Source organism: Anabrus simplex, chromosome 3, assembly GCF_040414725.1.
Source record: "Anabrus simplex isolate iqAnaSimp1 chromosome 3, ASM4041472v1, whole genome shotgun sequence".
Lineage (NCBI taxonomy): Eukaryota > Metazoa > Arthropoda > Insecta > Orthoptera > Tettigoniidae > Anabrus > Anabrus simplex.
Genome location: NC_090267.1, coordinates 87,262,484 through 87,277,735, shown reverse-complemented (window position 1 = coordinate 87,277,735; position 15,252 = coordinate 87,262,484). Strand labels below are relative to the sequence as shown.

Here is a 15,252-nt window from a genome sequence, read left to right as displayed (position 1 = left end):
AAGTTTTTTCATACATGTCACCTCCCTAGCTTGGGATTAGCCCCTGTATGATCGGCCTAGCGCCACATAGGTTTTAGACAAAAACTTGGTGTAGGAGTGCAAGTTATCGCCTCCATTCATTTTGTATTTTGGGCCATTTACTTAACCCGTTTGTTTTCCTTCCTGCGAAGGCCCAGTAGATTGGGTATTAGTTACCCCTGTTTCCTTGTGTGCCTTAAGGGCAGATAGAAATGAAGTTTGTTGTAGCCTTTGATAGGCTTGTAAAATTGAGAGCGGGTCTGCTCTTTTTCTTAACATTGTAATTAGGAGCAAGTGCTCCTCGTACTTAGGGGTCTTCTGCTCTTCAGCAATTGTGGTTGTGAGCTGAGAGCTCAGGAATTAGACTTGGGGCTCGAAGCCCAAATCTTGTAACAAACTGTAATTTGTTAATTTGTTGATCTGCTACTTGGTACCTGTTATACTCTGTTAATTGTTGATTTTGAAAAGAAAATATAACCTTTGTTGAAGTTTTAAATTAACTTTAATTCTGTAGTTGAGACCTATTCCAGCCCGCACCTTCTTTCACCTCTACCACGGATATCTCCGTAACAAGTGGTAGCAGAGCGTGGTTGAAAGGATCTCAATTACCCCTTTTGACTTGCTTTGTTTTGAACTCTAACAATTTTCTCTGTTGCTGGAAATTTTTCTTTTCTAAATTTGTAAATCGTTCGTCATCATGTCCGGCCCTCGCGATGTCCTCCATCCCTTCTATTTGCGTAAGGAGGAATTAATTTATGAATTATCTATTAGAAACATTTAATCTGGAGGCACGGTTGCGGTGTATTCCAATAAACTTAAAGATTCCCTGGAGTTACCTATTACCACCCCAACTTTGGGAGAGACAGAGATCGATGACGCTCTCTCCACGATCACTGAAAATATAACTGAGCTAGCATCTGTAGTTAGTTCTTTTGAGGAAGGGAATCCATCCCCTAACCAACTTAAACGTGTGCAAGCTAGACTATTCCATTTTTATAATAGACTCAATGATCTATTGTCTCTTAAGTTGAGTGACATTCAGGGAAAGGAGGCTAGTGCTCTTATTGAAAACATTTCTAAATTGTCCAGTAAAGTTAGCCAGTTGCTAACTGGGGTAACGGCTCCCATCCACCCCTAGGGGTAAACATTGTTAGCGAGGAAACTTCTTCCAAAGAGGAAGAAAATGGAACATCAGTGGTTACTCAAAAAACCACTGCCCCGCTAGACACCGAGCCTGATCATCGGCCCTCAATCCTGCCCTTCTTTTTGAATAATGCTCCGTCTGAGCCTCCGTCACCCCCTAGGCAGTTACTTACTATGTCACCTGGGTTCAGTAGTTTGCCTCATCCATTAGCAATGTTACTTAGGGGTATTTCTAAGTTTTCGGTCAAGTCTACCAGTGATGTAATTTCATTTTTGAGATTTTTGGTCGAGTTCCAGGATCATGCTCTAGTGTTTTCCCTCTCTGCTTCGCAAATTCTTCAAATTATATAACCGTATGCCATAGGTGTCCTCTCGGACAAGATTGTTAGGGCAATAGCCGAACAGTTATCGATTGAAGATTTTCATGCACACCTTCTCGCAAATTTCATTCCTGCTCATGCGAGGTCATCTCTAATTCAGAAGTACTATTATCGAGTACAGAGACTGGATGAAAATCTTGCTGATTTCATACAAGACATCAAATTCTATACCAGGGTGTTTGCTCTTCATTTTCCAGAAGATCAAATTGTTCATGCTATTGTTGAAGGAATATCACCATCCTACAGGTCATATTTGTGTTTTGCGGCGCGCCCGCAAACCTTTTCCGAGCTAGAAGCATTGGCCGTGTCAGCCGAAGGGGTTAGGTATGCGGACACACTACGTGCCGCGAGGGAGCCCCCTCCATTATCGAGTAACTTTCGGCCTCCACCTCGCCGAACCGTCACTACCCGAAAATGTTATGCCTGTGGGTCGGCAGATCATCTCCGAAACAAGTGTCCTTTGATTAAATCTAGTAGGACAAACAATGGAGCAGGGTCATCCCAAGGCTGTTTTAAATGTGGCGCATTTTCTCATATCGCCAAGAATTGCCCTAACGCTAATAGCACTCCCTCCTGCTCAACTTCTGGTGCTACTCCCACCAAGAATCAAAAGTGACTAAAGTAGAACGCAGCCCGGAAGGCTGTTTCATTGCGCAGAGAGAGACAGGAGTATGAGGTGCGGTGATGCCAATGTGGCTACTCATAACAGCATGTATGTGTAAACATTTTTTCATCCAGTTATATCTTGAATTCCAAAGCGATGACCTATATTTTTTGTGGGCTTAAACGTTTTCTAAAAGTCCAAATTAATTTTTAACATCAAACACCGCGAAAGTGTTGAGGAAAATTTTCGAGATATTAAGGAAGGTAAATGGACGGTCCAGTTTCAATGCCGTAGGATATTCGCTGTTTTTACACATATCAAATATTGTTGTACGCAGAACATTTTAAATTAAATCATCGAGGACCGTTACTGACTTCTTCCTCTAAGGGTTCTTCTCTGGCGACCTGAACACCGCATTATTTTTATTTCCGAAGCTTGTTTTATCCTCTGTGCTGTTTGCAGACCGATACCACACGCGAGTGCTGTCTTCTTTTGAAGCATGGCAACATGGCGTTCCTCACCTTCTCCGCCTATGAACGCCTGCTGCTGCATGCTTACCAAATACAAATACACTTTAAATACTATTTCCCTCGCCTGTCGACGGAATACTTGTCTTTTTGCTCTTCCTGGATCTATCGTACACACGCAAATAGTTCCCTAAATTCGTTGATTATGATATTTACAAATAAAACTCGAAACATTCACTCGTGACCCGCACAAACAGGCACCTCTTACTGAAATGATTCTATTGGCTCAGCGGAAAACACGTCATACTACAAAGCGCGCGAATGTTACTGCGCAACCCTCTTCAAACCGCCTTCCGGGCTGCGTTCTACTCTAGTGGCTTCAGCTGAGTCGGCAAATTCATCTTTCCAAAGCTCAGCCCTGAACAAAATTAGCGACAGCTCGGAACAAGGTAGAAATTCTTCTGACCCCGCATTTTTTTTTTTTTTTTTTTTTTTTTGCTAGGGGCTTTACGTCGCACCGACACAGATAGGTCTTATGGCGACGATGGGATAGGAAAGACCTAGGAGTTGGAAGGAAGCGGCCGTGGCCTTAATTAAGGTACAGCCCCAGCATTTGCCTGGTGTGAAAATGGGAAACCACGGAACTGACCCCGCATTCGAAGGCCCCAGAGAATGTCTTAGGATTGCGGCGGATTCACTCGCACCTGTTCCCTTCCTCAAAATTGAATTAAATAATGAGCCTGTAACTGCTCTTTTAGATTCAGGCAGTGTTTGTTCCATTATTTCGTCTGAATGGTATTTCAAATTAAAATCTATTTGTAAATGTCCTGATTTTTGTTCGACTTCGGTTCAATATGTTTTGGCAAATTCCTCTCCATTAGAAATTTTAGGTTTTCTGTATGCCAAACTTCGTATACTTGGAAATTTAAACTGTTTGTGGCCAAGCACTTGTCTTGCCCCATTATATTGGGAGCTGATTTCATGTCTCACACCGGTCTAGTGCTCGACCTTCAGAGCAAGTCGTGCACTTTCAAATCTGATAGTAATTCTAAAATCCCGTTGCTAAAATGTAGTTCTGTGTCATGTTCATCTATTTCGCCTACCCAGGATGAGATGTTGTTAGATCTTAGACATCTACCTGAGGAGCAGGCTGATAGTATTCGTAAGTTGTGTCAGTCGTTTCCAGAGGTGTTCTCTGATACTCTTGGTGTTACTGACCTTATTGAATATAAGATTGAGGTTACGGATTCGATTCCAGAAAAGTTATGTCTTAGTACATTTTTATTGTTTTCACCTAAGCAAGGACTCTTGTAGCTGATGATGTTTGTATACAAACGAAACATGTACTGCTAACCGAAGGGTAAAGGTGTACACGAATATAAAGATGGGAACATTCCACCTAATTAATACTTTTATTATATAAGGTGTCTATAACATTTCTATATCACAGTAATATCAATTGCTGATCGCCGCTCGTTGTAAAATCGACGTAAGTAGTCTTTAAAGGGTTTATTAATACCTATGTCTAATGGCTGCAAAGCAGATGTTAGGCCACCAGGAATGACTATCTGTTGTGTCTTATTTTTACTGAGAAGTTGCTTCACTTCGTTAACGAGGTGACCTCGGAAACTATCTAAAACAAGCAAAGCTGGTTGTTTCAGTAGTGCACCGGGTCTTCTATCCCACACAGTTTTAACCCAGTCCAGCATGAGTTCTACGTCCATCCAACCCTTTGGTTACATTCGTACATGAATTCCACGGGGAAACTGTATATTCATAGGCATCGTTTTCCTCCTGAAAATGATGTAAGGTGGCAACTTTCTTCCTTCAGCTGTACTGACTAGCATTGCCGTGCATCGCAACTTCTCACTACCGCTGGTTTTCATTAATACACTCCGTGATCCTTTTAGCACAACAGTGCTGGTGCGAGGCATATCAAAAAAGATTGGAGTCTGATCTGCATTACCGATTTGAGAAAGCAAGTACGATGTTTCCTTGTGCAAACGTATGACAAATTGGTGAAAATTTACAATCTTGTCCGTGTAATCAGCAGGCAACTTTTGGCTTAGTGTTGTTCTCCTTCGCACTGACAGATTATGTCGTTGCTTGAACCCCTTAATCCACCCACGACTCGCCTTAAACTGAGTTATGTTGTGTTTGCACGCTACCTCCCGACCCTTAATTTGTAACGTTTCATATGATACACTCCAGCCACTGCTACGTATTTCATTGACGTACATAAACACTTGTTCGTCAATTATAGGAAACTTCCCTGTTTTAGGACCTCTAAACGCGCGTCTAGAAGGGTTTGTGCTTTTTAGCTTGTTTTTTAATTTCTGCCAGTCACGCACCAACTTTTCGCTCACTGAAAATTTTCTTTCTGCAGCTCTGTTCCCATGCTGTTCAGCGAAGGCAATTACGCTTAGCTTGAAGCCTGTAGAATAGTTTCTATATTTACCCATAATCGCTTATAAATGCTTCACACGTTAATGTTTTGCAATATAAATGACTTTCCGTAATTGTTCACGATTAAGACAAATTATTTCTACAAACACAAATTAAAAACTTAAATTCTCCTGCACACATGTCTACATAATCACGTCAGTCACAAACAAATAAATGCATCTGTGATCTGTCCATTCCAGAGCAGCCAATACTGTTAGGCAGCAAGGAAGCATGCAGCAATTTGTTATCAGTTGAGCTCGTTGGTTGCGACACACTAGTGCACTTGTGCAAAGCTCGCAAATCAGAGCACGGATGTCTTCATCCATCGCTCTAGCTAGCGTAGTGTAGATCTACTGTAGTTGATCGTGTTCCGAGACGTCAGTAACAAACATTCATTTTTTCAATTTCTTTTAAACATACGGTAATTAGGTTAATATTTCTTCCCAGTTATTGATGATTTTACATTACATTACTGACGAGTTTACAAAATAAAACTTTAATACCATTGGATAATAATTATCTTGACCGCTTGGATAAAAGTTTTCATCCCAAGCCCAGACACTTATGTCCTAGTAGTAAGATAAGAGTCTAGCGACGACAACTGAGACATCGCAAATAATTCGGCTAACATTGAGCTGAATAATTCCATGGATATCTGCTTTATCGTCTTGAATTTCACTTCGTGTGCAATAACGCAGGAGCCGGCCCCATGGTGTAGGGGTAGCGTGCCTGCTTCTTACACGGAGGCCCCGAGTTCAATTCACGGCCGGGTCAGGGAATTTTACCTGTATCTGAGGGCTGGTTCGAGGTCCACTCAACCTATGTAATTACAATTGAGGAGCTATCTGTCAGTGAGATGGCGGCTCCGGTCTAGAGAGCCAAGAATAACGGCCGTGAGGATTCGTCGTGCTGACCACACGACACCTCGTAATGTGCAAGCCTTCGGGCTGAGCAGCGTTCGCTTGCTAGGCCAAGGTCCTTCGCGACTGTTGCGCCGGGAGGCGGGTGGTTGTAATAACGCAGAATTCTATCAGACCTCTTGTCTACTAGAAGACAAGTGTGTGTTGGTACCTGTATTTCCTGGCGACGCTGCCGATAAGCGATAACTTAAGCCTTACATATTTCAAATGAGAACTCATAATATGTAGGTGGTGAATAAATTGTACACTGTCTCGCGACCACGATGTCAAACTGCCGATAGCCTACCGGTAAGCCATGCGTCGTACATATAACGGTATTATTTATTTATACGTTGTGCAACATCTTGCAAACGTGACTGTGTTGCCAAATTGCTCATAAACCATACACGTATTTAAATTGTGCATTCATGTGCAACTTACACTGCAGTTCCATTTATCTTTTAACCAGATTGGTGAACAAAATTTGGAAGTGCGACGATTATGCGATTAAATGTTTAAAGTCCGATTTTTGTACTGAAAATAAAGGATGCGACGATTACGCGGTGGCAACGATTATGCTGGGAAATACGGTACTACAGATCAAAGTGTTATACATATATTTTCTTGCTGCACTGTGTTATTGAGAATCTCTTGAATAAATCCTTAAAATGAGTGACTTGTGGTGTTTCTTCATGTAACATAAAATTCAATTTTTAACGCTGTTAAGAAGGGACATCCTGCGGTTGAATGATCATTGTAAACTTGAAAGACCGCAACAGTAATCTCGTTAATAAGGAGTCTCACTGTTGTCTCACTCCCTACAGTGACCTGACACCCAGCGATTTCTCCCACTTCACACCATTGAAGAAAAACATGGGTGGTAAGCGATTAAACAACAATATGGCCATTCAGCATGCCATCATGATGTGGCTTCAGGGAATGGGCACAGATTTTTTCCATGCTTGCGTCGATGAGTTTGTATACCGCTGGAAAAGTGCTTAGATAAGAAGAGCAATTATGTTGAATAGTAATGTGTATCAGTGCCATACTGCTGTGCGTCTTTAAAACTGCCTGTAAAATAAAGTTTTTCATGTGAGCTCTTCTTAGCTTATTTTTTGAAAAGCCTTTGTATTTTCAGTAAGTTCTGTATATGACACTAAGCAGTTAAGATTTAAATACCCATCAAAAGCTCAAGAGTCAGTCACTTAAATGCCTATACAAGGAGTTAATACAGTAATTTGAGAATGAACATGAAAATGATCCAGAGAAAATAGCACGGAAAAGTACAGGGTTTCTTTTTTGGCTCGCTCCGCAGCAACACTCAGAGCAAGGCACGGCTGGCACAATGACACTCCGTCGCTAGCTGGTATAATGCACGCTTTTCCTCCTCACTACTCACGGCAATTCACACTTATAGAAATCCATTTCTAGTGAAACTATTAGTCTAAAACCTACCTGGCATTACATTTGATGTTCAAAATGTTGTCCCTCAGCTGTCAAACATGCCTCACATCTCGTAAATAGGTTTGCAGACACTTGGCGAATCTCAGCCCGTGTAATGTTCTCTTGTAGTCCTTCTTTTGTGTGAAGGTTGTTCACATACACTTTTCCCTTCAGTATCCCAACAGGTAATAATCACAGGGATTTAAATCAGGAGATCTAGGGGATAATTAACCACACGATCTTCAAAAACTTTCTGTATTACCTCCATAGATCGATTAGCAGTGTGTGCTCTCGCATTATCTTGCATAAAGTAACCATTACTCCTTTCTTCTTCAGTCAGCTCTTGAAAGAATGGTCTGAGAATGAGGTCTATATATTGATCAGCATTTATTGTTTCATGGAAAAATATAGGCCCCATAGTTCTGCGAGCACTTATTGCGCCCCAAACTCCTATCCTTACATCATGAAATGGACGGACATGCAGCTGGTGGGGATTTTCTGCACATAAGTAGCGATTGTTTTGACTATTTACATAGCCACTTAAGTGTAGCCATGCTTCATCGCTATAAAATAAAAGTTCTGGGTCAACATACCCGTCATGAACTGACTGAAGCAACCACGAATTCTAGCGAAACTGTCAGGTCCTCTTAAATATTGGGCAGGGGTGGGTTTGTATGGTTTTGCTTTTAGCAGTTTTGTTGCTTTATGGGCAGAAGATAATGGCACATTAGCTTGTACGGCGATATGCGACAGGGATTTTGTTGAAGTTCTTTCCAAGAGAGCTCCTCTTTTGTCAAGCTTTTCCTCTGTTAAAACGTTCACATCTCCTGCGTGATTTGTTAAGAATGGACCTGGTGGTGCGGAACTTCTTTACTAATTTACTTACCATACTCCTATGGGGAGGGAGGGAGCCAGAAAATTTGCGAATGAATCGTAAGCGGCATTCTGTATAAGAAGAATGCTTCGCATAGCACAACACAATGAATACACGCTGTTCTACTGTATACATCACTCGTTAAACACACGATTAGTATTCCTACAGAAACAACACTATTTTAAAACGAACACATTGAACACGCTACCAATACCACAGATCGACAGATGTTGAACTTAACTTTTGTTGTGAAGCAATGATTATCGCTACCGTACTGTATTAGATCATCTTAGCCGGTCATGAAGAAATATATCTCTCGGCAAATGAGTCACTCGGACGCACTATCACCTTCCGTGCGTGTTCCCCTGACACACGGAGCAAGACAAAGAAAAGACCCTGTACTATGGAACAAAGGTGTACCTATGAAGGCTAAAGAAATTATGTACAAGTCATTTAACTACACTTGTTATGATATGTTACAGTTGAGACTGGCCTGTCAGAAAGAAGTATATAGAAATTGAATACAGTCATCAGATATGAATTTTTTCAGGAGTATGTTACAAAAGTGTTGTCAACAGTTTGGGTTATCCTCAATTTTAGATATAAAATGTCCAGTCCCAGCCAGATACTCTTTATGTGTAACTAGATATACTTTAATTTTGAACTACATACCTCATCAGGCTGGAAACCCAACTTAGCAGCCAATTTCTTCCAGTTCTCAGCTACCAGGACTGAAACAGCTACTAACTGGTCATTTGTAAGTGAAGTAGTTTTTTCTGGAGCATGACCAGTTTCCTCTTCATATTCTTGAACACTTCGTTCATCCCTCTCCTCTCCTTTCAGAAGTTCATCTTCCTCCTCCTCATCTTTTGTTGTCTGCATCTCTGCCTCCAATACTTCTATTTTCATTTCTTCACTGTTCTGTAATGACTAATAAAAATACACAAACATAAACATGTATGTCAAATAGACATGGATTCTTAAAGAAAATGGTATTCTGATCCCTCAGATATGAAATGAAATGGCGTGCGGCTTTTAGTGCCGGGACTGTCCAAGGACAAGTTCGGCTTGCCAGATATTTTGATTAGACACCCATAGGCGACCTGTGCGTCGTGATGAGGATGAAATGATGATGAAGACTATACATACACCCAGTCCCCCGTGCTAGCAAAATGAACAAATTACGGCTAAAATTCCTGACCCTGTCGGGAATCGGATCCAGGACCCCTGTGACCAAAGGCCAGCATGCTAACCATTTAGCCATGGAAACAAACTCTTCAGATATTATGATATACAGAGTGGCCCTCTTAAAATTTTCACCTCAAATATATCTGGAACAATAAGAGATATTGAAAAATGACTTCACGGGTATGAAGGCTGGGAAGGGGCTAATTAAAGTAAATACTATGAGCCAGTCAAAAATGTAAGAAAATACGACTTTCAACATAAACGTAAGTTTTCTTAATGGACACCCTGTATTATTTCTTGTGCAATTGTTAACATGAAAAATCACATAAGGAATGACGTTTGTTTCATCGCAATAGGTCAATTACATCCCGAGACTCAAGCGCAAACCTCATGCTCCTCTTAATTGCGATCTGATTGACATACTACAATGGACAAGCACTGTATTTAATGTTATTTGCACTGTTATGAAGAAGGCTTGAAATAATACTGATTTCCAGTCCCACAAGATGGAAAATAAAGAAATGGTTTACTTGTTCATGTTCTGTTGATATCTACTATTGTACAGTACTAGAATGGACATAACGGTAATTAAATTGAATATCACCGGTCGGGGTATTACATAACCAATGGTTGACCAAGGATCTAGCAGAGGGGAAAAATGATGGTTTACTGTACATAGTTTTTTTTTTTTTTTTTTTGCTAGGGGCTTTACGTCGCACCGACACAGATAGGTCTTATGGTGATGATGGGATAGGAAAGGCCTAGGAGTTGGAAGGAAGCGGCCGTGGCCTTAATTAAGGTATAGCCCCAGCATTTGCCTGGTGTGAAAATGGGAAACCACGGAAAACCATCTTCAGAGCTGCCGATAGTGGGATTCGAACCTACTATCTCCCGGATGCAAGCTCACAGCCGCGCGCCTCTACGCGCACGGCCAACTCGCCCGGTACTGTACATAGTTGTATGTCAATTACCTAATGTTACATGACAAGTACAGGGCATGTTACTGAACATTTTTAATTGATGATGATGCTTGTTGTTTAAAGGGGCCTAACATCGAGGTCATCGGCCCCTAATGGTACGAAATGAGACGAAATGGAATGACAAATTAAAAGCCCAAAATTCTTCACTGACCAGAATTCAAAACATGAGGACGAAGAATGAATGGATGGATATGAATTTAAAACAATCAGTGGATGCCACTCGCAATACCTTACATTCATAGAAACTGACGGAAGAACAATAGGATTACTGACCAAGGGACTGCCGCTAGAGCATAATACTAAATCGAGGATACTTGTAGTCTAAAGGGGGTCCAAAACCCAAGTTATCGGCCCCTCATAACGGTACTTATCCCTAGGAAAGTAGAACCATGGTATTTGTCATGTTGCGGTACTAATCAAAAGTAGCAGAGACTCGCGGTATTCCACACATTATGGTACTACTCACAGGTTATGAAATTCGACATATTCTCACACTGCGACGCCATTTACAGGCAACGCAACCCTATGGTGTTCATCACATAAGAGTACTAACCACAGGGACCTTCCCCTATCCCGTGGTGTTCCTCATACAGTGGGTACTAATCATAGGCAAGGCAGAACCATAGTAGCTGTCATCCCATGGTCCGGCTCATATGGTGGTAATAATCACAGGTACTGCAAAAGCCGACCGCATGGTGCTCCTGTGTGCTACTAATCGCAAACCTGTTTGGTACCTAATATAGTGGTACTACGCGCAAGTAAAAGCGACCCTTGGTGTTCTCCGCATGGTGGTACTAATCACAAGTAGTTTCACAGTTCTAATACAATCATACCTTGGTCGCCCCTTTTAATCGCCTCTCACGACAGGCAGGGGATACCATGGGTGTATTATTCGTCTGCCTCCCCCACCCACAGGAGGTAGTGTGTTTGGTCCGCGAGAGGTATTTTATTTCCCTCAAGTCCACCGGCAAGCCAGTTAGGACCCCCAATCCGCCACCTGGGAGTATCATTAGTACATTACAATTGAAATTTTGCACACGACATAAACGTATGTTTGTACAGTAGTACATACAAAACCAACAAACTTCCCAGAAACACACAAACACGTACGCCGGTATGCAACCAGACTTCTCACAGCAGAAACCCTACAAAGCATGTTAGAAGAAATCACCATTTACATGGCAACACTCCTGTGCACGCTCCAACACTGATCGACTCACTGCTGTCAGTGTTTCTGATGTTATTGCAGCACATGCAGCAGTAATACAGTCTTTGATGTTGTCCATTGTTGTTGGAACCTGCTGATACACCACATTTTTCACATGTCCCGAAAGAAAAAAAATCTAATGGGGTGAGGTCCGGTGATTGCACTGGAAATCTCTGAACAGGACTGCCTCGTCCTATCCATAGATTTTGGAATTGCTGGTTTAGTCATTATGCATAGGACATCCATCATGCTGATACCACATTATTTACAATTAAAATAAAAAACAATAACAACCAGCTATTTGTTTCTTAAACTACAAGATCCAACATCGAGATAATTATGTATCTCCACATCCAAATTTATAAGACCTTTGAATACCCGTGCACTTTTTATGTGATATTGAATTTCGTCTTGTGAAAAAGTTTATATTTTCTACGTCTTTTATTTGCTAGTGAATTTTTACCTTGCACCTTTTGAAAAATTTAAAAGACCTTTGAATACCTAGTGCATCTTTTTTATACGATTTTGAACTGTCGTCAGTTGAGAAAATTTTGTTTTCTACGCACTCTTCTTATTTGACAGTGAATTCTTACCTTGTACATTTTGAACGACAGGTTGAAGATGACCCTGACTAGAGGTCGAAACCGGTCCCAATTGTGATTGACTTATAATGTAACATTGCATTAATAAGTTTTCTTGTATTGAATAGGTGGAACCACAATATATTTTTTATTTTAATTGTAATCTCAGTTCAATATGGACCAAATGAAATTCTTATCATTCAACCACAATATTTCATGCAAATTCAGAGGTAGTTCTTCCGTTAGTACAGGTAAGGTACGTCTCAAAACTGCCTGTACTTTTGCCCGGTAAGAGTGTCATCAATGAAATATGGGCCAATGATGTCTTGTCCTACAATACCACACCATGTATTGATGCTCCACTGACGATGTCCTACCTGAAGAAGCCAAGGTGGGTTTTCTGTTGCCCAGTAATGCATATTGTGTAAGTTGACGTTCCCATGGTTTGTCAACGTGGCTTCATTGGTAAACAGTACCCTACGCATAATGTCATGGCCTTGCTGCAGAACCCACTGGCAGTATTCCAAATGCCTGTGAAGAATGCGCAGCATGCTTGTTCGAGGGATTCCAATCTGTCTTTCCATTTCATGAGAACTAGCATGAGGATTTACTGCAATGGCCTCCTGTCGTGCAAAAGTTTTCTAACAATATTAGTGAAGGTAGGATGGATTGGGTGACGTCTATTAGGGTACAACTGTGCACACAGTTGTGCTGCTTGTGTGCCATTTTGGTGACATTCTCTGTAAAGTAATAACATGTCAACCATTTCTTCATTTGTGAAAACCATGTCAAATGCCTAGCAAGAATAGACAATGATTTGTGTGGGTAGGCTATCTTCATGCAGATTCTCACTACCATCCAGCACAAAAACAAGGCATTCTCACAACACTCGCCAAGAGGGCGAGACGCATTTGTGAGCCATCACATATCCAGATGGAGATGGACATGCTCAAAGTCGCGTTCAAGGGTAATGGTTACAGCGATGTGCAGATTCATAGAGCCCTACATCCCAGAGAAATGACCAACCAAAGCTCACACAAGGAAGAAGTGAAGAGAACTGCCTACTTGCCTTACATTCACAACACCACAGATTGAATTGCCAAGGTCCTCCGCAAACACAATATAAAAACCATGTTTGGCACCGCCACTAAAATTGCTCACAGTCTGAGTAAAACCAAGGAAAAATTGTCCCCACTTTCACATCCTGGGGTATACGAAATTCCCTGCACGTGCGGTAAAGTATACATCAACCAAACATGCCGGTCCATTGGTACCCGTATCAAAGAATGTGAACGTAATATTCGTCTCAACCAACCTGACAAATCGGCAATAGCTGAGCAAGCTCTATCGTCGGGTCATGATGTCATCCTACCAGATGCTTGAGCTCTTACCCACACTAGACACTAAAGGTCCAGGATTATACGGGAAGCTGTTGAAATACGTAGAAATCCTAACAATTTCAACAGGGACACCGGCTATCAATTAAGTAATACCAGGTTGCCAGCCATTAAGAATTTTCATAGGTAGTTCCCGTTCCCTTCCCTGTCCCTTTACTATTGTTATTTCATCTCGGTGTTTTCCAAATTCATACGTTCCTCGTCGCCAGATGTTTCATTCCAGGCTTATGTCTATGTCTTACACCTGTCATATGTTACGTAAACACATTATGTGAACCACTTAGTCAGACTGTGATGGTTTGGGCAGCTTCCGCTTCGAACGCTAGCATTGTGCCACGTCCTGGGGGCCATCTGGTGGCGAATGAACGTACCATTTCCACTTCTATTATAACGTCCAAATTCTTTTTTTTTTTTTTTTGCTAGGGGCTTTACGTCGCACCGACACAGATAGGTCTTATGGCGACGATTGGATAGGAAAGGCCTAGGAGTCAGAAGGAAGCGGCCGTGGCCTTAATTAAGGTACAGCCCCAGCATTTGCCAGGTGTGAAAATGGGAAACTACAGAAAACCATCTTCAGGGCTGCCGATAGTGGGATTCGAACCTACTATCTCCCGGATAAAAGCTAACAGCCGCGCGCCTCTACGCGCACGGCCAACTCGCCTGGTACGTCCAAATTCAAAGTTGTCATTGTTTAAGAAGCCTTTCTCGTGGACAGTCAAGATTTCTTCTCAGGACACAGAGCACAGTTCTCTGCGAAACGTTAAGAATTTCACCTTATTTTCTTGACATGGCATAAGCCCAAAAACCTATACACTATCATGTCTATAAGTATGGGCCGTGAAAGCATTAATGACAACATTTTTAATTAATGATTTTGGTACATTACTTTTCTGTAGGCATTCCCATACACATTTTCTCTTAACTGCCATAATAAGCTTTTTCCAAATCCTAAAATAAGATGATGATTTCCTTGTTCCTTTCCATAACCTTTGCTTTTGTTTTCCCACATACCCCAATTGCTGCTTTCACAAATGCCTGTCTTAAACTGTCCCACTCTTCTTCTTCACTTCGTATTTCCATGTTATGCAACTCCCTTTTTATACAATCTTGGAATGCCATTCTTTTATCCTCCTCTTCCAATTCCCAAATCCTGATCTTTGGTTTCTTCTTCAGTACAATTTTAGGGATGTTTACTTGTTTTAATTCCACAATTAATAATCTATGATCACTTTCCATACTTTCACTGGGGATTATCTTCGAATTCATGATGTATCTTCCCCATTCTCGGTCTGTTATTATAAAATCGAGGAGTGTTCCTTACTGTCTCATCCCAACTATATCGGCTGATCTTATGGCTATTTGTCTTTATAAACCCTGTGTTCTTTATTATCAGGTTATTTCTGATATGAAAGTCCAACAGTTTCTCTCCATCTTCATTTCTATCACCATACCAATGTAGGCCCAAAACATTCTCATATCCTATTCTATCAGTTCCCACATGGGCATTCAGATCTCCCATTATCATGATCCCATCTCCAACAATATGTGTTTCCAGTTTATTGAGGAAATCTTCTTTTTCTTCCACACTACATCCTGTCTAATGCATACACCTGTACTATCTTCAGT

General features: G+C 41.3%; 1 protein-coding gene across 2 annotated transcripts in view; it reads right to left on the bottom strand.

The window, feature by feature from the left end:
• Hpr1 (THO complex 1-like protein Hpr1) overlaps nucleotides 1-15,252 on the bottom strand; it is a 124,614-nt gene that overhangs the window by 11,864 nt on the left and 97,498 nt on the right. For both annotated transcript variants that reach the window (XM_067144137.2, XM_067144138.2), the window contains one exon: nucleotides 8,946-9,203. In XM_067144137.2, the coding sequence (XP_067000238.1) occupies nucleotides 8,946-9,203 (258 nt within the window). The remainder of the gene's footprint in view (nucleotides 1-8,945; nucleotides 9,204-15,252) is intronic.